We start from the raw sequence: 23,376 nt of genomic DNA on the forward strand, positions 1-23,376 counted from the left end.
CACATCTTATCATCGTATCATAATGTTAACACACAGGGCAATTATTCTTCAGAGAGGCGTGAAATTGATTTAGAATATTTTCTTATTATCCTTCCCACACTATTTGAGAACGGTTCCTGTGAGACGACCTTTGACAAATTCAATTTAAAACAACACTTGAATCTCACTTTGCCTTTTAGCTAAAAGGCGTCATCTCTCATCGATGAACTAGTTTGTGCTTTAGGAATTTTGTCCTTTTTATTTAATCGACAGAGGAATAACTTTCATTGACACTGCCTATTAAGTGATTTTATAAATGTGTTAGATAATTAGTCTTTTTCAAAAACCCTTATGAACTAATTGCCTTCAGCCACAGTTGTGCTCTTTCTATTACAAGTTTTAAGAAATGTAACTACTTCCTTGTCACAATTTAAGAGGACCAAAATTCACGCTTATGAATCAATATAAGATACATTTCTGACCAATTAGAAAAATTACCTAAAGCCTCTGACACAATAAATCAATAGAAATAACATTAATCTGTTTGACAATTCGATCGCCTCCTTGCTCTTGAAGATCGGCGCCACCTGCTGGTGATTACAAGAGACTGCTGGGAAAAAATGGCTGAATGTCACACAGGTGCTACTGAAACAAACTGATTTGCATAGAACCAAAAATAAGTAGTCGTGTCTCTTTTCTCAAGATAATATTTGACTTTCTATTCCATGTTCATTCCATATTCTTCTGAACTATATTATTTTGAAACATATAAGACTGCTTTCACACAAAGAAAGGCCAACCATTACATTCCCTTTTCGAAGTTTCAGCAACCGATTGCATTGCTGTTGCATCACTTGAGGACTTCTGACCATAGACCTCAAACACCTGACAACATGGGCTGACGGTTGAGGCTTGTTAAACTTAAAACGTGGCTAACTTTTTCATGAAGTTGGCTTCAATGCTGGATCTCCACATGTCCTCGGGCGGGAAAAAGGACAAGGTGCGTATAACTGTCAGTTTTTCTATACCACGTTTGTGAAGGTTTTCATTAGTGCCCCGCTAGGCTAGGTGCTGCTATACTGTTCTCATTAGTGCTCCGCTAAGGTAGGCGTTATACCAAGCTCATTAGCGCCTCGCTAGGCTAGGCGCTACACCATTCTCATTAGGCTCCGTTGAGGTAGGCGCTATACCAAGCTCATTAGCGCCTCGCTAGGCTAGGCGCTACACCATTCTCATTAGTGCTCCGCTAAGGTAGGCGCTATACCCAGCTCATTAGCGCCTCGCTAGGCTAGGCGCTACACCATTCTCATTAGTGCCTCGCTAGGCTAGGCGCTATACAGTTCTCATTAACGCCTCACTAGGCTAGGCGCTATACCGTTCTAATTAGCGCCTCACTATGATAGGCGCTATACCATTCTCATTAGTGCCTCACTAGGCTAGGCGCTACACCATTCTCATTAGCGCCTCACTAGGCTAGGCACTATAGCGTTCTCATTAGCTCCCCGCTAGGCTTGGTGCTATACTGTTCTCATTAGCTCCCCGCTAGGCTAGGCACTCCTCCGTTCTCATTAGCTCCCCGCTAGGCTTGGTGCTATACTGTTCTCATTAGCTCCCCGCTAGGCTTGGTGCTATACTGTCCTCATTAGCTCCCCGCTAGGCTTGGTGCTATACTGTTCTCATTAGCTCCCCGCTAGGCTTGGTGCTATACTGTCCTCATTAGCTCCCCGCTAGGCTTGGTGCTATACTGTCCTCATTAGCTCCCCGCTAGGCTTGGTGCTATACTGTTCTCATTAGCTCCCCGCTAGGCTTGGTGCTATACTGTTCTCATTAGCTCCCCGCTAGGCTTGGTGCTACTGTTCTCATTAGCTCCCCGCTAGGCTTGGTGCTATACTGTTCTCACTAGCTCCCCGCTAGGGTAGGTGCTGCTTTACCATTCTCATTAGCGCCTCGCTAGGCTATGCACAATACCGTTCTAACCTCCGCTCCCGCTCTTTCTGACTCATTTTATCACCCAGGGTGGTTTTTATGAGTCCATATAGCCCAGCTACATGGCAGGCTAAATGTATAGGTATGTTAGCTTTTAGTTTTTTTTCTACTGTTAGACCTCCTTCTGCTACTACTATGATGCCTTTTTTAGAGGCTCTTTTATTTTATCCCGATCATTATTTTATTTCGAAATCAATTAGACATAGGCCAGATGAGATGAACGTAGGCCTACTAGGCATTTACTACCTAGATAGAGTTAGTAAATTCCTCTATATGTAAAGTTGGTAAATATGATTACTCGCTATAGGCCTATATGTACTTAGTAGGCCTGTGTTCTTTAAAGATTAATTTTTCCATTGGTTTGGTAAGGTTTTGCTTTTTCGTTAGTTAAGGTTGGTATGCTATGCGTGCTTATGTGTGTCATCAGAAATCCAAAATATTTTTCAGCTAATCTTTTTCAACGTTTATCTTTATAAAGGCTAAAAGAGAAAACACTGTTTTGTCTTCTCGGTAACCTTTTGTTTTCAGAAATAAATATAAAGAAAAACATTAAATATTGTAGAAATGGAAGAGGAAACCTTGAGATTATTGTCTAATTTTAATGGGAACAGAATGTACAACAGAGAAAGAATACACAGACACAAATTCAAACTTGTTTAGATTCTAACACACAACTATACAAGAGGATGTTTGTTGCAAACACACATAGTAATGGATGCACACAATTAACATTGTTTTTTCATGGTACACTGAAAACCTGCTCAACCCCCTTTTTTAAATGTCCCCATCTGTGGATCAAATGACAACAACTCTTCAAACACTTGTAACACTATTAATAACTATCACTATCATAATTCAGGAATGATGCTACGAGCTTGAACGCCTCGCGACTATAATGGCGTTTGGTGTCCGTGACGGGAGGCAAGGACAAACCCCTCCTCTCTGGCCGCCAGTCGGCTGTGGAGCCGACGATGATAATGTTCTTGTTGCCGGTCATCAACCGCTCACTTCTGCTGGTACTGGCTCAGGTAGCCGCTCAGGAAGTCCTCGAAAGTCGGCGAGGCCTGGGAGCGGGTCATGCGAGCGGGCTCGTCTGCGACGGCGGCGGGCTCATCTGCGGCGGCGGTGATGGCCGCGGCGGGCTTGCCGCGACGCAGGCGGCAGTTGTAATCGACCTCAGGATCGCAGTCGGGGTGGGGCAGGATGATGTCGTCGGGGCCGGCTGCCTTGGCGGGCGCCGCTACGGCGGCAGCGGGCGAGGCGAACTTCCCGCAGCTGGGGTCGAAGGGGTGGCAGTAGGGCGTGGCCGGGGCCTTGACGGCGGCCGGGGCCTTGGGCTGGTCTCCCACGGCGATGCAGTCCTTATCATAGTGCACGTAGCAGTCGTGGCCGTCCCTGGTCTTGCCGTGGACCCCGAGCCTGTAGCGGACCTGATTGATTGATTGATTGATTGATAGATAGATTCATGGATGGACTGACTGATTAACTTGTTTTTTGTTAAAAGTTTCTACCACTTGTCTTGGAAAATCAGATCAACAGTAAGATACCACAATAGACACTCATGATGCACCCTTTCACTACATGTTTCTGAACACGTTTCACTACATGTGTTTTTATAAGGCTAACAGAAGAAAAGCAAAAAAAAAAGACAGACACACACAACCATGTCAACGGACTGGAGGGCTCTACATGAGACCGGAACCATTCATCCTGAAGCACAGCCACGCAGTGTGGGGGGACTCAGACCTGGTGCTCAGGCAGCTGCGGCTGGGGCCTCCGCAGGTAGTGCGCCGCGGCCAGGATGCAGAAGGGGTTGGTGCGGGGGTCGCAGGTCAGAGGGGCGGGGACGGACGCGGCGGCGGCGGGGGCGGCGGGCCCATCCTTCTGGAGGTACTCCAGCACGGGCTTGGTGAGGCCCGACAGCTTGGTGGCGGTAAGGGGGTTGCAGCCGCCGTCGAACAGCGGGTTGCAGTGCTGCTCCTTGGGGGCCCCGTCGGCGGACAGCGGGGCGGGGCCGGCCTCGGACGCGCACAGGGGGTCGACGGCCGGGTCGCAGCCAGGGTAGAGCATGTGGTAGAAGCCGGTGGGCGACTTCTGCACCAGCACGGGCTTGCAGTAGGGGTCCTTGGGGTTGCAGTTGAGGGCGGAGTAGGAGGGCGCGGGGCCGGCGACGGGGCGGTAGCCGTAGGCCGCTCTCAGGTGGTACTGCAGGCACTCCACATCCTCGGGCTTGCAGATCCTCATGAGCTCCACCCTCTGCTCGTGGCTGAGGAAGGGCTCCAGCACGGGGGCGTAGTAGTAGTAGCCCGTGGGGGTCTTCATGGGGGAGGGCAGCATGGGGCTGAAGATGGGGACGGGGAGCTTGACCGGGGCCGGGGCGGGCGCGGCCTCCACGGGCGCTCCCTTGGCGAGCATGGGGAACATGCAGTAGGGGTCGGTGTACGGGTTGCACGTGTGCACGGCGCCCGCCCTGAACTGGGCGGGCATCACCATGGCGGCCTTGGGCTTGCTGGTGTGCTCTGCGATGCACTCGGGGTCGTCGGAGTTGGCGCAGGTCTTGTAGATCTCGCTGAGGTGGTTGAGGTAGTGGTTGAAGGCCGGACCTTCCTCGGAGCGGTGCTTGTTCTGCAGCCAGGTCAGGTAGAGGCGGTCCAGGTCCTCGACCTGACGCGCACACACACACACCAACATTTATTTAATTCTTAAGACTTATGGGTGACATATTATACCACCAGGTGTGACTTTGATTAGCCGTTACGAGCAGTTTTGGAAATCAACCTCTTCTGACATCACAAGTGGGCCTGTCCACCACACTGGGTAGGATAGTAGACTGATCTATCCAGCACACATCTAGGTGGATACGCCCATTTGTCATGTCAGAAGAGGCACATTATCAAAATGGCTTCTAACGGCTAATCGCTAATCACACCTGGTCCTTTAATGTGTCACCTTTAAACCATAATAAAATCCAAAATATTTGACTGAATCAACTACCTTTGGTTAAAGTCCGCAACGAAAATATCTAACTATAATTAGAGGTCTCTGTAGGCATGTCTCTGCTCAAATTTTCTCGACAATCGTCCAGTAACGGTCTTGTTGAGGACCAAAGGGAATGCTGTGCCGACTATGATTTTGAGTTTGTACGAGTGCTGCTCATGAAAACTGCATGCAATGCCAGAGGCCAAACAACCTCATGTTTAAGGGAGAGCTTCTGGGTTTTCAGTTCAGAACCAGAGAAGCTGATTTGATTCGTTATTTATTTTGTGCAGGGCTTGTACATTGCAACATCATCATGAAGCTAGTAATGTTTTTTGCTCATTGCCTAGTAATTAATCATGAAAAATGTCTCCATATGGGGAGACATGGTCGTGTTTGAAACTGCCACAGCATTTCTCATGCAATGCGTGGAAAAGTCAACTTTCCTTAGCTTAATTACAGTACATGTACATTGATGGAAGTTTAAGCAGTACTACAGCTCTCTCGAGTACTCTCAATATGGTGGAGCATCGACCCCCATGCTACAAATATCCGTTAATGTGTTCTGATTTAAACTCCTGTTTGGTGCCTTCAGTCCCTGTGGCGCCATTTGCACAAAAGGATTAACGATGAATGAAGGCAACTCACTCCTTCCTGGTTGTGAGTCTCAGTGAAGAGCTTGTACCATGCCCAGAAGTCAGGGACACGCTGGAACTGCGGCAGGGCCATGAAAGCAAGGTTTCTTCTGTTGCGCACCAGCTTCTGATCTCCGCTCTCTGCATCGCTTGACACTGCAGATACTGAAACAACAGGGAATGCCATTCAGATAGTATAAAGCTATTTAAATCCCGTGTGTGTCAGTGTGTGTGTGTGTGTGTGTGTGTGCGTGCACGAGTGCGTGTGTGTATGCGCGCCCGAGCAAGGCATCCATGCATGCATGTCCCATTGGACAAGTAGAGCGATAGATAAATAGACGATGGAGGGATGGATGAACGCATAAATGTAGCCCTTGTTTATGCGTGAACTGACTATCGGATCGTGACCTGACCACCAAATAAAATAGTAAACATTTGAACGATACGCGATATGATCCGATGAGTGAGTCCATGTGTCAACGTCAAAACATCCTCAATAGATGTTCGGCTTCATCGCCTGCTTAACCATTTCCGAAAAAAATGTCTAGTGTAGCACAAAACTCCTCACCGTCCTCCTTATGCTGATCTACTGGCACCGCCCCCAGAAAGTCTGTAAAACAAGAAACCCGCACACACACGTAAACATAAAACAGTAGCCGGGACAGTATGAGGCCCAGATGTCTGAGGCCTCCAATAAAAAAATGCTGCGCCCCTAGGAGTCGACGGAGGGGCTCCGGCTCTCTGGCGCCCCGGCCCAGGCAGCGTCCTGTGGCTATACAAGCCCCCCCCTCCCTCCCCTCAAACCCCAGGACCCTACCCTCAAACCTATACATTAAACACACACATACACACCAAAGGACACGCAGTTGGACTGGCTGTGGCTGGTTTATTAGGCGGCCGCCCCTGCTCTTCATGGAGCTAACCTGTAAAACTACAAAGAGCCCCAGGAACGTCCACGAAGCGCTCTCTCTCACTCACTCACTCACTCACTCACTCACTCACTCACTCACTCACTCACTCACTCACTCTCTCGACTCTTTCTCTCTCTTTTTCCTTCTGCCTTCCTCACTCTCTCTAGTGCACTTAACACATGTGTGCATACCTTCACATGTGTGTAGGCATGCACACCCGCGCAAAAAGACCCACACTTTGCAGGTCCACACACACACACACACACACACACACACACACACACCTGCATGAACACGCACTCATGAAACGTCGGTACAGTGGACCGCACTCGTTAGCTCAGCATTGTAAAAACAGGGGGTCGGAAGGTGGGGGGGGGGGCGGTGTGTTCCCCCAGTTCCGTCCGTGGCATAACCCTCAGAAGTTAACGACTCCGGGGAAAGCGCCCAGTCAGCTGATTATGGAAGACCCTCTGCTCCCCCCCCCCCCCCCCCCCCCCCCTCCGAGTTTATTGGTCAGAGCCGCCGCTGAGCCCCGACGTGGAGACAAGGGGACCGTGCTGCTGGGGGAGAGCTTTGATGTGCTTTATGGCGTTTGAGCCCTCGTTAACAGGGGAATATGAATGTGTGAACTCAAAAACGTACTTTTGAACGGACTTAATGACGAAATGATGATTGTTCTTATTATTTTTGACATTTTGATGATTATTATTTGTATCATCCTAGTCTTCATCTTTGTTATCATCATCATCATTATTATTCTGTGATTTAAGATGGTTTATGTTGAACTTATTATATTGTTCATTTTAAGCTGTCAACAATAACGCATTCGTCCAGTTAGGGATTCAAATTGGTTTCCGCTGGTAACACTTGGTGTTAATGTAATAAGCATCAACTAAGTTCATTTATACTTAACTGATTGTGTAGTTACTAAGGGTGTTCATGTTTACTAATGGGATTCAGTTTAACTAAGGTTATGAGGGCTCTGTTCACTAACATTATCAAATAGGGTTAGGTTTTTGTGTTGTAGTTCATTTCTTGTAACTCTGGTTGCATTTGCACACCATCTTGTAAACATTATCCAGTTACCCTAACCTATAGCTATATAATAATGCTTATTACTGAATTATATAATTGTAATTAATTGTTAATTAATATATCCTTATTGTAAAGTGTTGCCTGTCCAAATTTGTTCAATTTCATTTTTGTCAATCAAAGCCAGTTCAGAAAAGCAGCTTAGTTGAGCAGAACACTCAGGTCCATAATCAAACCCAACAGCTCAGGTCCATAATCAATCCCAACAGCTCAGGTCCATAATCAAACCCAACAGCTCAGGTCCATAATCAAACCCAACAGCTCAGGTCCATAATCAAACCCAGCAGAAGTCCCTCACCTGGTAGCAGGACCACTGCTATCAGCAGTCCAGTGTGGACCAGGGAAAGAGATCGGCTTCTGTCTTGAGCCATTTCTGTTCTGAGTTTCTTCCTGTAAGAGACACATCAGAGACATTAACAATATGCACCACTATAATTGTCTTTTAAATTGTTGCTGCATGGTCTTCGAATGCATGTGTTTAATATATTCTTGCAAAGGAAGGAAACAAATACTTGAACTAAGTGAACATTAGAAGCAATTAAAAAATATCTATAAATGATATGAGCAGCTCCTATATAATTTGGCGATACTTTTTTAGTGTCATTATATACAGGCCATCAACATATCTGAATACCAAACAGCAATCAGCAATCAGCAGCAGTTAAGTCCCAGTGCCGGGGTCCTAATTAAAACCCGAGCTAGTTAGTGGACTGAGATTACAAATATGCTTATGAATCCTATGCTCACATGTTGTTCATGAATGGACAAAAAAAAAAAAATGTTTTCAATGTTTTTCTTCATTCCAGATTCCCACTACGAACAACAAAGTCATCAAGTAGGCTACCAGCAAAAGGGCTGCTGCTTGGGATAGGTTCATTTATCCACTGTTTGGTACTCTAAACAAACATGTGGGCGCCCAGCTTACCTGTTCCAGGTGCTGTAGCTCTGACTGGGAGCCAACGGCCCTCTGGATCCAACTTCTCTGGGATGGGGGAGGCAAAGGAGTCGTCGAGAGCAACACACACACACACACACCTATCACCTATCTGCTCCCCTGTGTCGGACGGATGGGGTGGAGAAACGTTTTTAAGCGGAGGCCTGTGATCATTAAAAACAAAACGCATACGTCACTCGGGCCCCAGACATGCTGTTAGGTGCTCCGGGATTGGCTCCTGTGACCGGGCGGCCAAGCAGCCAATGGGGATCCTGTAATTAGCGGTGATGAGCAGCAGGAAATGTTTCGGGGGGGGGGGGGGGGTGAAGGGAACATCTCAATGAGCTGATTTGTTGTATAGCTCTTAAAAATGTGGATCCAATCCTCATATAAATACAAAAAATATCTATCAGAAAATAGTTTAATTTGTAAATAAGGTAAGTAGGGGTTATCCTTTTGCTGTAACTCCTGCTGGCTTGCATCATTGATGTATTAGCAACAGTGGACAGCAGAGTCCAGAGTGGGCAGAACCAGTTCAGTGGCCACTGGCCAGTGGACCCGGTCCATCCGGTTCCTTGCACGAGCCCACAGACGCACCTCAATTTGTTCAGTTCTCTTTTTTCCACAAGACTTTTATTTGAGTTTCACAACTGCTTGTAAGAGAGGAGAAAAGCAAGCGTTAAGGGGAAAAACGTGTTTTGGTCCTTTAAACCTATATATTTCTTGCAGGTGCCTGCCTGGATGCATGGAAACAATTATGGTGGGTTGGGGAGCTGGGTGGATTATGGATGCAAGGCTCTGGTTAGGGAACAGAGTTTCGGGGTTAATGAAGAGAGCTACAGCGACGCCCCCCCCCCCCCCCCCCCTCAGTGAAAGCCCCCGGTGGGTCCCCACCTTTCGCTCAAACATGCCACGTAGCCTCTCCCCGCAAACTCTGCAGACACAGACTTCAGGAGTCTGTAGTTTGCATTGTGGAATTATTTTGTACATGTTTCTGTGTTGTTGCTCTTCGTGGAGCTAACCTGTTAACACTCTCTCTCTCTCTCTCTCTCTCTCTCTCTCTCTCTCTCTCTCTCTCTCTCTCTCTCTCTCTCTCTCTCATTACATAGAAAAAAATATTACTTTTCCACATTCATCTTACACAAATAGATACCAAATAGATCAACAGGGTCAACAAATGTTTGTCAGAGCAATCTACTCTTATGTGTCTAATTATATATACTTTGCCACGTTTTCATTCTCATCACTGTCCTGTTCTTTCTTCTGTGACACCCTATTACCTCAATGTGATATCCTGCTTTTGACCAAAAGTATGGAAAAAAATTAAATGTTTTCCAAAAATATGTCATCACCATCACTGGTGTTCGAAATGGTGACACAGCCTCTCTCTGCCAGATAACGTGTAATTCTCACACACACACACACACATACCCAATCGTGCCACCACCATGTTACACAGGGAGAACCAACAACAAGAGAGATTTTAGGACTTCCCCATGCATGGAAAACTCATGGTGAGTGAATTAATGTCTCAAACTCATAAAACGTCTCTCGCTCATAAAGAGAGCAACTCGTAAAGATAAGAAGCCCAGGCCGCATACTTCCATGTAAGCACTTTTTCACTCGCTCTCCTCTTTGTGTGCCGGAGCCGTGCTTGAAAAATACTTCAAAAGCACCTCTCTCTGGCGCTAAAACGATAGCCACATGCTAATGGGAAGCTGAAATAAATTAAACATTTATGACGTCATCAAAACATGATGTGGTACAACGAGTAGACTTAACTATATTTCAATGTATTTCAATGTTTAATATGATGCAATGTTTGTAAGAGCTCATAAATACTGTTTCACTTTTGTCCACATTTATTGGTGAGATTGTGTGTTTATTTATTCTGCCCAATTTAACCAATATTTCTCTGATGTTTTATTTATTATTTTTCCCCTTGAATACCCTCTCACCCATAATAACATAATCCCACTCATTTTGGATTGATTCAATAATTGCTTGTTGACAACTGTTAACATTTATACATCCATCCAAATGAAACAGTTCATTAATAACAAAACATTTACATACGACATATTATATGGTACAGTCCGACAATGAATGATATGTGTATGATAATGCTGTTGCTACTATAGACGCTATAGCACCCACAGCATAGGAGCAACACCCACCAGATATATAATTATGTTTAAAATATGCCCTGAACAGGTGTTCTCTGACTCACTGAAACCTACAATTCAGTTTGGAAGAGGCTGACATGTGCCTGACTTGAGCACGATCCAGCCTAATAATTTTAACAAACCATACAGGTGGAGGAGGAGGGGGTTGGGGGATTGGGGGGGGGGGGGGGGGAGAATCCTTGGGATCCGAAGAATTTCACGACATCTGGAGCCAGCGGTTACATTTTTCAGAATGTGTTTTTTATTTTTTTTTGGTTTAACTAGCACACCAATGAACGTGGAATTGTATATCATTATTGGCTAAATTGGCAGTTTGTCTCCCCTTCCCAACAAAAAGAGAATAAATGACAACAGCGGAAAAAGATGCACTGTGCCCGAGTTTTTTTTTATTTTCCTTCCCTTCTGAAAGTCATCCCAGCCCCTATAGGAAACATGTTAACCTCCCTCACTGCATGTCATCACCATCCAACAGGGCCTTCAAATCTGCAGCGGCAAAAGCAAAAAATTACATTAAAAATCCATGACATATTCGTACATTTATCATCTATCATCTTTCGTCATTAGGGTAGATTGACATCAGTGTGCAAGGTTCAAACAACACTGACTTTGCCATAAAGTGGTCTGATAGGTTGGCAGGTCCAAGGGGATATATACAAGAGAACAGGACTGCCCTCTCTTTCATTGTATGCCCTTTCTGTTTTGCGAGGTCAAAGGTTAACAAGAGGAATGCACATGAATGAATGCCACATCGTCACCTTCAGACCCTCACACTGCCAGGACATAACGAAGAAGAGCAATTTATTTATTTATCTATTGTGCCAGTTAGTTCAATCCATGCAACATTACGAGGGCTATTTTTACATGGGTGCATTATTCACACATCACAACATACCAGCTGTCATGCCGCCCATATTTAATGATAATGGGTCTCCATTATTGTTTAAATAGGGTATAATTGTAGAACAGAGACAAGGGACGGCCTTCAGGAGAAAGAAACACAGTAAGGGTATTCAAACTTTGAGGTTGACATTGAACAAACAAAGGTGAAAGGTGTTAAATGTCTCACTGTTGGTTTAAAGGGGCATTCCATCTGTGTTTTTATGATTGGTTCGAGGTCTTTCTCAGGGTTAGTATTATACTGGTTTGTTTTGCTTTCTCAGGCATTCCCGTTTTTGTTTTTCTATTACAGTTTTTAGTACAGGCCCGTATAGATGTGGCTCATGGAAATCACAGATCCAGAAAAACCCTTTTCAGATGATTTAAAGCATTTTCCCAAACAAAAACCTGACCAGCCATGAAAGAAAAGCAGAAAAAGATGACACATGTTTTATGTGGTTTTAGTTATTTTTCGTTGCATGCAACAGCAGGCTCAATACTTTTGCTTTAAGAGACCGTTTTTAGGACTCCTCGGACTGGCAGTAGAATTATATTATGCTTCTGAAACACGTTGCTTATGGAATAAGCTGTCTAGACAAGCTGTCTGTTCAAATTGGCACGTTGCTATAATTTCACCATATTCCAATGTGACATTGATGGTCCCCCATTTGTACAAAAGCAGCAACAACACAGCTTGTTTTAAAGTAAAGAATGGTACTAGTTATTTGACCTAAGGATTTACCTTGTACTAATCTTCTGTTTGATCTATGCAAGCCACTCTCTGCTAAGAGAGCGTCTTGCATACTAGAACAATTAACACAAACTAACAAATAAAAAACATTATTTTGAGTGGGTTTGTTACTTATGGAAAAGTTATACAAATAGTTTGGCTGTATTCTTCGGCATATTTGCAATTCATGTGTCTGATTCAAATATTTCCTGTTTCCTTATTACATTTTAGTTTTCAAGGATCAATAAAGTAAACAAAAGCCGAGGGAATGGGGGTCTTTCCACTTAACACAACAAAAAGCTACACGTCTCTTCCGAGAGGAAGTTAAACCAGTCTCCTCCTATTTTCCACTTCCGTCTTCCCAACTTGGCCTCTTGTAATCCAAGCCCTTCGGTGATCCCGCAGCGATGGTCCTCACTGAAGCTGTGTGGCATATGGCGAGAAGTCAGAGCTGTTTGATGTACCGTTGGCCCCCGGGACAGAGATCACACTATATTATGAAACACACTTTTGTACGGGGGGAAAAAGAGGTAGGCAAGGCATGAGGAATATTCTCAAACTTTCCTGCTGTTTCCAAATCAACACAAACCCCTAAGGATCAAAGACCGCCTCTGGTTATTCACTCTGGTTTAAAAAAATAAAATCGACAGAAACAAATCAAAAGAATAAATACATAAATAAGCCACAAGCCTTTAGTTGGAATCCCAAAAAATAAGGAAAACAAACCTTTATATAGGCCTAATGTTAGTAAAAGAAACATTAACAAACTTAATGTATATATTACTCTGTATTTAGGATATATGTTGGGCTGTAATAAACAAACCTTTCATTGGCTGCCTGGTCCTGGTCAATCAAGAGTCCGTGCTTCTTCAAGCCTCAACCATCATCCAGACATAATTGACTAGCTGGATGGTTAACTACGGAACCACATATACAATGAAGTATTTTTATTTTTACAAAATAATTTGCCTGTTTTTTCTGAATTATCGACAATTACAGCAGATTGGCGAGAAAGTCATGAAAGAAACAAGCTGATTATCTCAGAATTCTGAGAAAAGTTGGAAAATAACCATTCTGTTCCCCTTTTCCGAATTAACGAGTTATACCTCAGACTCCTGCTAGAAGCGGTCACCTGCAGGAAGTACGGTTGCTGCTGATAATGAGCCTGACCCTTCAGTGGTAGGCCTACTTTATGATTTCAAGTAGGCTACAGGGCCATTAGCCTACGAGTGGTTCCGCATGAAAATAATTCGGAGAAAAACATCCAGTAATATGCTGTTTGGCAGCCTAACCAGGGTAATCTAGGGTATAGGCCTAGCAACTGCGGCTCCCAAAAAGAGAACAACAAACCTTGAGACATTACCAATACAAGTTAAGTATCTTGCTCGAAATTATAAAAAATATATAGGCCTAGGCTATTGTAACAGACCGCACCAATCGTGCGCCAAATATTATTAAAAAGATGATTGACCATGGATTTTTTTCTTGCATTGAACTGAGATAGGCCTACATGTCCCAAGGAGAAGTTTGGCATTTAGAACGCTGATAGATCCATACCTTTCAGCTGGGAGTCAAACACCTTAGCCACTGGCTATTATCCGGCCCAATTATCAGGCATCAGACTGTTTTCACAACCTTGTGTCATGTTTTGTGTCATGGAAGTCGCAAACCTGAGGATAATTTGTTTTTAATGAATCACTCTGACATGATTGTGTAGGCTTTTATTGACTCTAATGAGACACTCTATGGCTGTAATTTGGGACATCAACAACATTCAAACAAGAGGCTATTACACAGCTTAAATGGTCACTCATTTTCAAAATGAATAGTGTGTACGATAGAAGTCAGCCAATTATAATAACATGCAGCATAATAACCACCCGATCTCTAGAAAGCCAACGTTAGAAACGCTCATCATTCCTCAACAGCGCCATCTTGTGTTTCCTGTACCCTGGGCCACGCTTTAGCCTATTGGGGTCAATTTATTGATCAAGGAATATTAAACTTTTAAGTAAAGTGGTTCTTTATTTGTAACTTTTCACCCACTTTCAGGTAGGCCTACTATTTATAAATGGGACTGCTTCTCTAAGTGTTCTGTACAGATACCTAGTGATGAACTTCCTATATCAAGAGAATATTTTTTAATAAAAAAAATACAGCTTACCCCAAATGTATTAAAAAAAAAGCCTCAAAAAGTGCAGAAAATAATATGTATTATTCTTAAATACTTAAAGGCAAACTCAAAGGCAAGCATGCAACATAGTCTCACATATTACAAATTCAGGGTGGAATAGATTTCACAATTCAAGCCAAACCCCCAAAAATACACAAACACCAGATTGTATCCTTAACTGTGGCCTCAAATTCCGAACACAAACACAGAATACTATTAGTAATCAAGAGCGACGAGGACATGTTGGATCTCCTTTCCATCAACATCCCTGCTGCCGGGTGTTGATCATCTGGGTGACGTCGATGCTGTTCTTGGCGAACACCTCGTCGGCCTTCTCCAGCGTGCCGGCGGGCGGCGCGCGAACGCGGCTCAGCACCCAGGCGAACTCCACGTGGAACAGACGCAGGATGTCGGTGCACGAGTACACCACGGCCGTGTTCACGTAGTCGGTGGACAGGATCCAGTACGGGGTGTAGGGCAGCACTGTCGGGATCAGGAGGGAGAGAGATATGAGCACACACACACACACACACACACACACACACACACACACACACACACACACACACACACACACACACACACAGACACACACACACACACACACACACACACACACACACACACACACACACACACACACACACACACACACACACACATAGGTGTATATTCACACATACATACGTGATTAAAACAAAGTTTGTTTGGGTTCTATGTAATGTGTATCTGACTTTATACGTTGTATTCCAATCCATTATATATAATTTAAATAAATACATAAATTGTTTATAATACATTTTAATTGTCCCATACACACTAGGTAGGTACACACATATACAAGTACACTGTGTGGATATACACACACTGGGGAGGTTCACGCACCCACCCTCACAAACAAAACAGGGGCTCTTGGCTTCTTACCATAGGAAAAGGTTATTCCCAGTTTGGCAGGGTTCTTCGGATCCTCTGTTATTCCAAAGCCTTCGATTTTTCTCAATTCACCCCTTCTGTTGGGTCAAAGAAGTTTTTAGTAAATTTTTAGAAGTTATCTGTTATTCATACCGCACAAGTAATATAACACACTATTCTAATTTCGATTTTTTTCTCCTTAATCTCACAGTATCTCTGAGCTGACGACTCGGACAGAGTTATCCGCCTTTACGGTGAAGTTGGTCTCGATGCATCGTCCCTTTTCAAACTGGGCTGGCAGTTTGGCGATTTCATACCATCTCCCAGCAAACTGTTGGGCGAAGTAAACACGAAACATCAAGGGTTATCAAAAATGCATGCTCATATGTCCTGTAAGTATAGAGAATCAGCAAAATATAACAACATCATAAATAAAAAATGGATATAATACATATTTTTAACATGCTGCATAAAAACGAATGGACTACAGCCATCTATTCGTTATTAATGTGGAGCATGGGTGATGGAGGTGGTGGTGGTGGTGGTGGTGGTGGAGGTACCTGCTTGATGCTGAAGTCGGCCTGGGTGATAGGCTCAGGACAGGGCCCCCAATGGGGAACCTGGCCCCTCACGAGGGGTAGGAGAACCAGCAGAACCAAAGCGATGGATCCAGTCATAGTGGATGGTGCCGGTGTAATCTGAACAAGGGAAGGGTTAGCCTGTGAGATGAAAGATGAAACAGCAAACAAGCTATTACGCCTGTGGAATAGCAAGGAGATTGGCACAGTTTTTTAATGGTCTTCTGAACAGTTCCATCGTGTTAGAGTCGGACTGTAAATGCTGTTAGAGTGCATCTTACAATCAAGTAGAGGATGATTGCAGATCATTATAAAAACAAATAACCTTTTTGATTTCCTAGATCGTTGTTGAGCGAACCGAAAATCAGTTTAAAGATGCCGTGTATAATAAATAACTTAATTTTCTGTTCTAATACATTTTGTAAGTATTTGCTCTATGCTGAATCTTAAGTATCAGAAGGCCTACCTGCTGGTGAAGAGAGTGGCGTCCCTTGGAGTAATCCTTGTGTATGTCATAGACACGATGCTCTCCGCTGACTTTTGCCACATCCCAGCCCCATTTGATCAATGGGGCTCTTTGTCTGGGACCGGCCTTATTTTGGACATAAAGTAGACCATTAGCTAATGGTAGTCATGGGGTACACACCAGCATGCGTGTTATAAAGCAATCAGGTTGAGGATCCCTCTAACATAGAAACAGACAACCCTTTTGGACTCTGTAAGGTCATCTTTAAAATACATGTTGTTAGGTACTGTCATTATTTGTAGCAGATCATGGTTTGCAGTTCCATCTTTGGAGGCGATGTTGCCGTTAATGTCTTTGGTGAGAGGGTTTCTGATGTGGTATGGGGTCACTGCTATATAGGACTGGAGGAAGTAAATGCATTGCAATTTTGCGATTTCAGTTTGCTTTTTTTTTGCTAGAATTTCTCCCATACTTCCTCTGTTGGGAGACTGCACACAACAACACAGGAACAAGAACTTGGACAGATGTTCACAGCAACTATTCCTGTTGCTGTTGTAATAATGATGTGATGTTGTCCTAAAAACTCTAAGGTTTGGCTCTGTAGTGCTCAGGTATTTATAGCACTAGGATTTCTAGGTGGTTTTATTGGAGTGGAATGGTTTGGCATTGTGTTTAATGTCCGAAAGCAGTGTCAATGAATTAACAAAAAAACAAAAGTATAACAATAAAAACAGGTAAATAAATGTAATGGCCGACATTAAAGCCACTGGGTACAGAAGGGCGGCATACCTTTCAACTGAGTCTGATTGGTCGATACAGCATCACAAAGATAAGACCAGTAGTACCTGAGTAGATAACCCATAACAATATTTGTCTTCAATGGCCTGTAATGGTCGCTCAAAATTGTACTCAAAAAGACGTGGGTCTTTTTTCCTATGTATTATTTACCACCTACAAATCTCCTTTGTTTATTTATTTCAATAACCTCTCTTAAACCTCTAAAGATGTGGTCTTTTCTGCCCATGCAACGTGTATAGACATGGGAGAACTATAATTATGGGTTAGGTTCCTTTTTTTTTTTTTTAAATGACCAAAAACAGCTCCTTAGCCTTTTTCTGTATGGTGTTGTTTATATTTTTTATACAAATCAATGCATTATTATTGACACATTCTGATGTGTTTCTACTGCAACCTCCAGATTATATGCAAAAAGTAAACAAGGATCATCTCAGGGGTGAAATTAAAGCAGGAATGTGTCCATGTTTTACATTAGCAAACATCTCCTGGTGAAACCCAAACTAGGACACCTGTTTAAACACACTGGGGGTCTCGTGTTTGTTATCTGCCTGTAGTATGTGGTCCCAAAGATGCTCATAGTTATGCTTGTATGTTTTTATGAACACACACATAAACACCTATATTTGGCTCTTGTGAACATAGCTAGCTGTCAAGGGAAAACGAGGGGAATGACATTTAACCTAAATATACAAGAATGTCCCAGGAACTTTGGCGTAGAGAGAGGCATAATATAATAACGTAATTAGCGTGTTTTTGTGTGTGTGTGTGTGTGTGTTGGTATGTGTGTATGTGTGTGTGTGTGTGTGTGTGTGTGTGTGTGTGTGTGTGTGTGTGTGTGTGTGTGTGTGTGTGTGTGTGTGTTTGTGTGTGTGTATGTTTGCGTGTGTGTATGTGTGTTTGTGTGTGTGTTTGTGTACGTGTATATGTACTTATGTGTGTGTGTGTGTGTGTGTGTGTGTGTGTGTGTGTGTGTGTGTGTGTGTGTGTGTGTGTGTGTGTGTGTGTGTGTGTGTGTGTGTGTGTGTGTGTGTGTGTGTGTTTGTGTGTGTTTGTCTGCAAGTGTGTGCGTGTTTTGTTTGTGTGTGTGTGTGTGTGTGTGTGTGTGTGTGTGTGTGTGTGTGTGTGTGTGTGTGTGTGTGTGTGTGTGTGTGTGTGTGTGTGTGTGAGCTTCAGTTCAGAAGGGAGGTGGTTGTGAGGTTATCTGCGGCTCCCTCAGACTCCAAACTCGTCTGTTTTAGAGGACTTGATCTTCCGAGGTACAAATGGCAATTTCGGGATTCATGGACCCTTTAAATCCAAGCGCTAATTGCATATCACACAAGCAAGTATCATGTCCATTTGTCGGGAAGTATCTTTGCTTACCACGGGCGTTAACAGCAGCACCTCCCAACGCCTAGACGCCCTCCTTTAAGGGTGAGGGGGTCGTTATCTGTGACGATCACCACTTTGACAAGCTCCTCATCTCAGGAGAGACTGCAAGGACACGCTACGTCCCTCAGCTAGCTCAGTGAAGGATGGTTCCGGATTATTCATTAATATTAATATAGGCCCAGTTCGACTCGTACCCGAATATTGGCCTTTTTAAATTTGTTTTCAAAAGTGGTACTAAAAAGTGGTGAAACAAAACGAATAGCTCCATACAAAAGACTAATGAATCCATTTTGAATTGTCAGCCATAGTCATTAAAAAAATGCTATAAAATGTTCAGGTGTGTCAGGAATATATTTGGCTGTCAGTGTGGATCTATTTTTCTAAATCGACCTGAAGGTGATCGAACAGAATAATTAATTGTGACAGTTAATTAGTTCAACATAAAGGAGGAAATACAATTCACTGCAATGTGAATTTAGGACGATGACTTTTTGTGGAAACGTGCTATGGGATAAATTGTATGGAATTTTCTTGTTCTGTAAACAGAGAAGACCTACATCAAAGGCACCTGCTTTTTTTTTTAATCAATCTCCTTTACCTTCCCCTCTCATATAAGTGCTACATGCAAGTCAGGCAAGGTTAGCTTTTGGCTAACGAGCATGCAATGTTCAGCTGGCAAAGTAATCATCATAAATGTTCAGATACCTGATTCTTGTTCAAAACAAAACCATCCCAGACCTTTGTGTGGGCTTTACGTTAAGCATTGGAGTCAAGTGAACGGAGAAATGTGGTCAGAGGTTTAAAGTTTGAAATAATCAATACAGGCTGTGAGGTCATCGGTAATGATTGAGAAGAATGAATCTTTTAAACCGGGGCACCTTCACATATTAACTTTCTAAGAATACTCAAGAGGAATGTGAATGGGTATGTGGTCAACCAAGGACGATCCGAACATGCCATGCTATTCCCTTAACTTCAACGATTTCATTTGTGATGCAACAAAAGCGGGACAGCTCGATGCATCGATGTGTATTTAGCCATGGAGCGACATAATCAGCTGAACAGGTGCCAGGTCTCCCACCTCTTTACAGTAGGCCTCTTCTATAGCCGCCTCTATGTAAACAGGTGGGAGGGGCCATCTTACACGGTCGTTAGTGCAGCTGAGGCCCTCAAGCATTATAAATATGAAGCCAATCCATTACAATTCATTGCAACCAGGTAATTCTCCAGAATACTAACAGGTAAGAAGCAGCCCTGAGCTGCACTCTCTCTTGGCAACATCGTCTTTTATAATGTGGTTTAAAGCTCTCAACCATGTAAGCTAGTGCTCAATATATTCCCAGTGTGTTCAGAAGAACTCGTCCATTTTGTTCTTTGTCCTCCTCTCTCTGACTGCAGGTTTTATAACGAAGATGCAGGTTTTCCAGGTGCTCTCTCTGACGCTGCTGTCCGTCATGGCAGCCAACGCTCAGGTGTTTGTGTGGGGGAAGTGTCCCAAGCCCGCCGTCCAGGAGAACTTTGATGCCACTCAGGTGAACCCCAAACTCCCTGCTCTCGTTACTTCTGCGCGCCTTTTTCTCTTATTTGTTAGATCATCTTTTTTCCTTTTTTCCTTGGGAGGGGACAGCAACAGTCATTTCTGTTCTCTCTCTCAATTCAAATCAACCAGCTTCGTTAACAGAATCGATGAGCTGCAGGTTTTGAGAGCTGAAGGGCCACAATGCGCAGATTGCCAAACCGGTGAAAACACTCACTGAATTGTAAACAAATGCTAAATTGCATGGCTTGGTTCGGTTTTACCTACGGTCTGATAATCTTCTCGTATATAACACAATCAACATTGAGGCCCCAATGTGACAAAAGCGGGCAAAACCATAACGCTCTAGACAACCTACAATATGTAAAATGAATGTTTAATCTGTTGTTCACCGACGTTCCTGTTCCAATTCTAACTCTTCCAAAATTCACTCTTCACGCTCTCCCACCTCGCAGTACTTGGGAACGTGGTACGAGATCACGAAGCTGCCGACCATTTTCCAGAAGGGGGAGTGCGGCACGGCCACCTACAGCGATAAGAGCCCCGGGGTGGTGGGAGTCCTCAACAGAGAGCTGCTGTAAGTGGGGGCCTCCAGGGACCCAACTGGCTCCGTACAATGTGGATGCATATGTACCGAGTGTTTTCTGTGTATGAATGGTTTATTTTGCCTCTTTCGCAGCGCCAACGGAAGCATCAACGCCATTGTTGGATCTGCCAAGGCGACGGACCCGACTGTGCCCGCCAAGCTTGAGGTTTCCTTCTTCGAGGGTAAGGGCATCACACGCACACACACACGCTCACACACAAACACGCACACATTCACAGAAACACAAACATAAGCTCAAACACCAACCCACACGCACAGATTCATGTCCAATACCCTCTTTGTTTTCATTTCGCAATCCAAGTTCCAACATATTCTTTCTAAATATCACAATCAATACACAAAATATTCCAATTCATATTGTAGAAATCAACGGCACCAAGGCATACAATTTAGCAAACTTAGGCCACACTACTATATACCCTCCCCTACGCCAATGCTGTCTTGGTTGACGTTTGCTTGTAATGCCGTCCCCCCCCTCCTCCAGGCTCTCCCCCTGGCGACTACTGGGTGCTGTCCACCGACTACACCGGCCACGCCCTGGTGTTCGGCTGCAGCCAGTTCGGTCCCGTGAGCGCCCAGTTCTCCTGGATCCTGAGCAGGGAGCCCACCATGCCCGAGGAGACCCTCGCCGACCTCCAAGGCATCCTGGCCTCCGCCGGGGTCAAGGTCGACAAGATGGTGGCCACCGACCAGGACCTGGCCCTGTGTGCCGCCATGGAGCAGTAAGCTCCCCCCCGGTAGGCGCTGACCCACGGCCCCGGACGCCCCGCTGTGCTCTCAGCCTGCTCGTCCCGGCTCGGATCACCTCCCACGTTGATGGTTCGCGACCACTTCTTATCGCGTGTAAAGTGTTTCATTTGATTGGCTTGCTTGCTCGGTTATCCCATGGAAAGTGTTTAAATTGTTGTGCAAAAATAAATGCAATTAAACCTGGATAAAAAAACACACTATATGTTGGCTTGGTGGTCCTTTCATTGTCCTTTGCGTTGGTGGGTCGTGCAGGCAGCAGGTCGGATTGTTGGCGGCGGCGGCGGCGGCGGCGGCGGCGGCGGCGGCTGGCCCCCGGGGAAGATGGCTGAGATATTTAGGTTTAGCTCTCGGTTCCGTTTGAGAGATTATGTAGCTGTCTTGGAAAAAAGTATTTTATGTTGTCACATAAACGGTATGGTCTTCCTGACTTTTCATCAAATGTTTTAAGCCAATTGTGTAAATTGTTGTCTGCATCTAGAGGTAGCAGCCTTCTTGAACGGGGAGTGTTTAGCAGCCTGGCCTCACCATCCACCCAATCCATTCGCTCAGGCTTTTGTTTTTTGAAATTCCTTTGTTTCTTTTAGCAGGGCAACTCCTTTCTTGTCTTTATTTTGTAAATGCCTTTGCTCACCTAAACATGACTACCTCCCCTTCCCCTAATTCATTGTGCATTGAAAATATTTCATGGGTTGTCTTATCCTTACCAGTCTTACCAGTTCATACCAGTCTGGATGAGCAAGGTCACCGTCTTTCACCCATTGTTTTATGTTCCCAGCTGTCTTTCAATGACCATGACTCTTAACCAAATACTTTGCAATCAAGTGTCTTAAAAGTCAAAAAATTTCTTCAGTACGGGAACGGTTTAGGTGAGGATAACTGCAAGGGATGGAGAAATAATGTGGGCTACATTTATTGGTAAGTAAATAAAAGTACAATTTAGAGTGACAGTGTACAGGTGAAAAGTATTCTCATACAGGCTGATGCATCAATAAATTAAACTCAGTCTATCCATCTCCATTGGATCGAGAACCCTGAAGCTTTTGGCCACATAAAAAAGTTACATTTTTGGGGGGTTCTTCAATACCTCTGTCCTGAAGTCATCCAATATCAGTGCAGTCGACACAATTCCAAACTGTCTAAACAAAGCCCATGTTTGGGAGACATTTTTTACAACTCAAAGTTCCAGAAGAAGATATAAGAATATAAGAATGAAATATATAAGAATAAAACCTTATGGACCAGATGTAGAAAGGAATGGGATTTGCAAGTACATGAATACAGCCTATTTTGTCGCGTACAATTATTAAAGAGAATAGAAAATCAATTGGCCATTTGTTTTGAGTTGCATGTGTGCGTGCGTGTGTGCGTGTGTGTGCGTGTGTGACGTCCCTACTCTCTGCAGGGTTCTGGGCGGAGACGGAGACAGCCTTAAAGGGGTCCACAATAAACATGATAAACAGACAGGGGACAACATGAAAAGGTCCCTTTACAACCTATTACCGCCACCAGCAGCTCCACACTGGATGACTTACTGGTTTCCTCCTTTGGAGTGGACCCCCAGTGTTTTCTTGCAGCAGCTCTCCGGTGAGGACTCGGGAGGCCGTGCGTGACAACACACTCCCCCACTCAAAGACTTCCACAAGCTTCATGCTGCCCCGCCTGTCCCCAAGATACTCCTCAAACAAGTGGGCAGAGGTTTGAGTCATGCTGTAATCGTCACATGTTCCTGTTCTTTTATTTAAAAAACAGTTTTGACGCAGGTTTGGAGCAATGGTGAGCAATTGTGGTGCTATTTGATTGTTCGTCTCACCTGAAATGGTGTACCAACTGCCTGCGTGTGTCTGCCTGTGCAGAGTTTGTGTGAGGAGATCTTTCGCGT

At 44.3% G+C, this 23,376-nt stretch overlaps 3 protein-coding genes across 6 annotated transcripts; 1 reads left to right on the plus strand and 2 right to left on the minus strand.

The window, feature by feature from the left end:
* Window positions 1-1,570: 1,570 nt before the first annotated feature.
* On the minus strand, window positions 1,571-8,725 carry and2 (actinodin2). The gene is made up of 8 exons (XM_056596248.1): window positions 8,706-8,725; window positions 8,505-8,561; window positions 7,878-7,969; window positions 6,145-6,186; window positions 5,590-5,741; window positions 3,712-4,629; window positions 3,119-3,395; window positions 1,571-1,617 (listed from the first exon to the last, which is right to left on the minus strand). The coding sequence occupies exons 1-8, from the start codon at window positions 8,723-8,725 to the stop codon at window positions 1,571-1,573; spliced, it is 1,605 nt and encodes a 534-aa protein (XP_056452223.1).
* Window positions 8,726-13,990: 5,265 nt separating this feature from the next.
* On the minus strand, window positions 13,991-16,512 carry apoda.1 (apolipoprotein Da, duplicate 1). Of its 4 annotated transcripts, none has more exons than XM_056596967.1 (5): window positions 16,435-16,512; window positions 15,951-16,088; window positions 15,600-15,721; window positions 15,403-15,488; window positions 13,991-14,961 (listed from the first exon to the last, which is right to left on the minus strand). In XM_056596967.1, the coding sequence occupies exons 2-5, from the start codon at window positions 16,065-16,067 to the stop codon at window positions 14,738-14,740; spliced, it is 549 nt and encodes a 182-aa protein (XP_056452942.1). In that variant the 5' UTR covers window positions 16,068-16,088; window positions 16,435-16,512; the 3' UTR covers window positions 13,991-14,737. The 4 variants fall into 4 exon arrangements, with proteins under 4 accessions (XP_056452942.1, XP_056452940.1, XP_056452944.1 ...); XM_056596965.1 differs by having other exon boundaries at window positions 15,951-16,109; window positions 16,435-16,507; XM_056596969.1 differs by lacking the exon at window positions 16,435-16,512 and adding an exon at window positions 16,294-16,412.
* A 3,236-nt stretch (window positions 16,513-19,748) lies between these two features.
* apoda.2 (apolipoprotein Da, duplicate 2) lies at window positions 19,749-21,691 on the plus strand. The gene is made up of 5 exons (XM_056597383.1): window positions 19,749-19,844; window positions 20,002-20,135; window positions 20,596-20,717; window positions 20,820-20,908; window positions 21,232-21,691. The coding sequence occupies exons 2-5, from the start codon at window positions 20,016-20,018 to the stop codon at window positions 21,471-21,473; spliced, it is 573 nt and encodes a 190-aa protein (XP_056453358.1). The 5' UTR covers window positions 19,749-19,844; window positions 20,002-20,015; the 3' UTR covers window positions 21,474-21,691.
* Window positions 21,692-23,376: the final 1,685 nt, after the last annotated feature.

The sequence above is a fragment of the Gadus chalcogrammus genome, chromosome 8 (genome assembly GCF_026213295.1).
Source record: "Gadus chalcogrammus isolate NIFS_2021 chromosome 8, NIFS_Gcha_1.0, whole genome shotgun sequence".
NCBI lineage: Eukaryota > Metazoa > Chordata > Actinopteri > Gadiformes > Gadidae > Gadus > Gadus chalcogrammus.

Bases quoted from the DNA above. Each gene is read 5' to 3' on its own strand.
- and2 (XM_056596248.1), bottom strand. From the start codon at position 8,725: ATGTCTGGGGCCCGAGTGAC. The intron at 7,970-8,504 runs GTAAGCTGGGCG...TGTCTCTTACAG, and splicing joins AGCTACAGCACCTGGAACAG to GAAGAAACTCAGAACAGAAA. The intron at 1,618-3,118 runs GTCGCGGCAAGC...GGAGCTAATGAG, and splicing joins CGATTACAACTGCCGCCTGC to GACAGTATAGCACCAAGCCT.
- apoda.2 (XM_056597383.1), top strand. From the start codon at position 20,016: ATGCAGGTTTTCCAGGTGCTCTCTCTGACGCTGCTGTCCGTCATGGCA. The intron at 20,136-20,595 runs GTGAACCCCAAA...CCCACCTCGCAG, and splicing joins AGAACTTTGATGCCACTCAG to TACTTGGGAACGTGGTACGA. The intron at 20,909-21,231 runs GTAAGGGCATCA...CCCCTCCTCCAG, and splicing joins TGAGGTTTCCTTCTTCGAGG to GCTCTCCCCCTGGCGACTAC.
- apoda.1 (XM_056596967.1), bottom strand. From the start codon at position 16,067: ATGACTGGATCCATCGCTTTGGTTCTGCTGGTTCTCCTACCCCTCGTG. The intron at 15,722-15,950 runs GTACCTCCACCA...TTCGCCCAACAG, and splicing joins CCGACTTCAGCATCAAGCAG to TTTGCTGGGAGATGGTATGA. The intron at 15,489-15,599 runs GTGAGATTAAGG...TTGACCCAACAG, and splicing joins GTCGTCAGCTCAGAGATACT to AAGGGGTGAATTGAGAAAAA.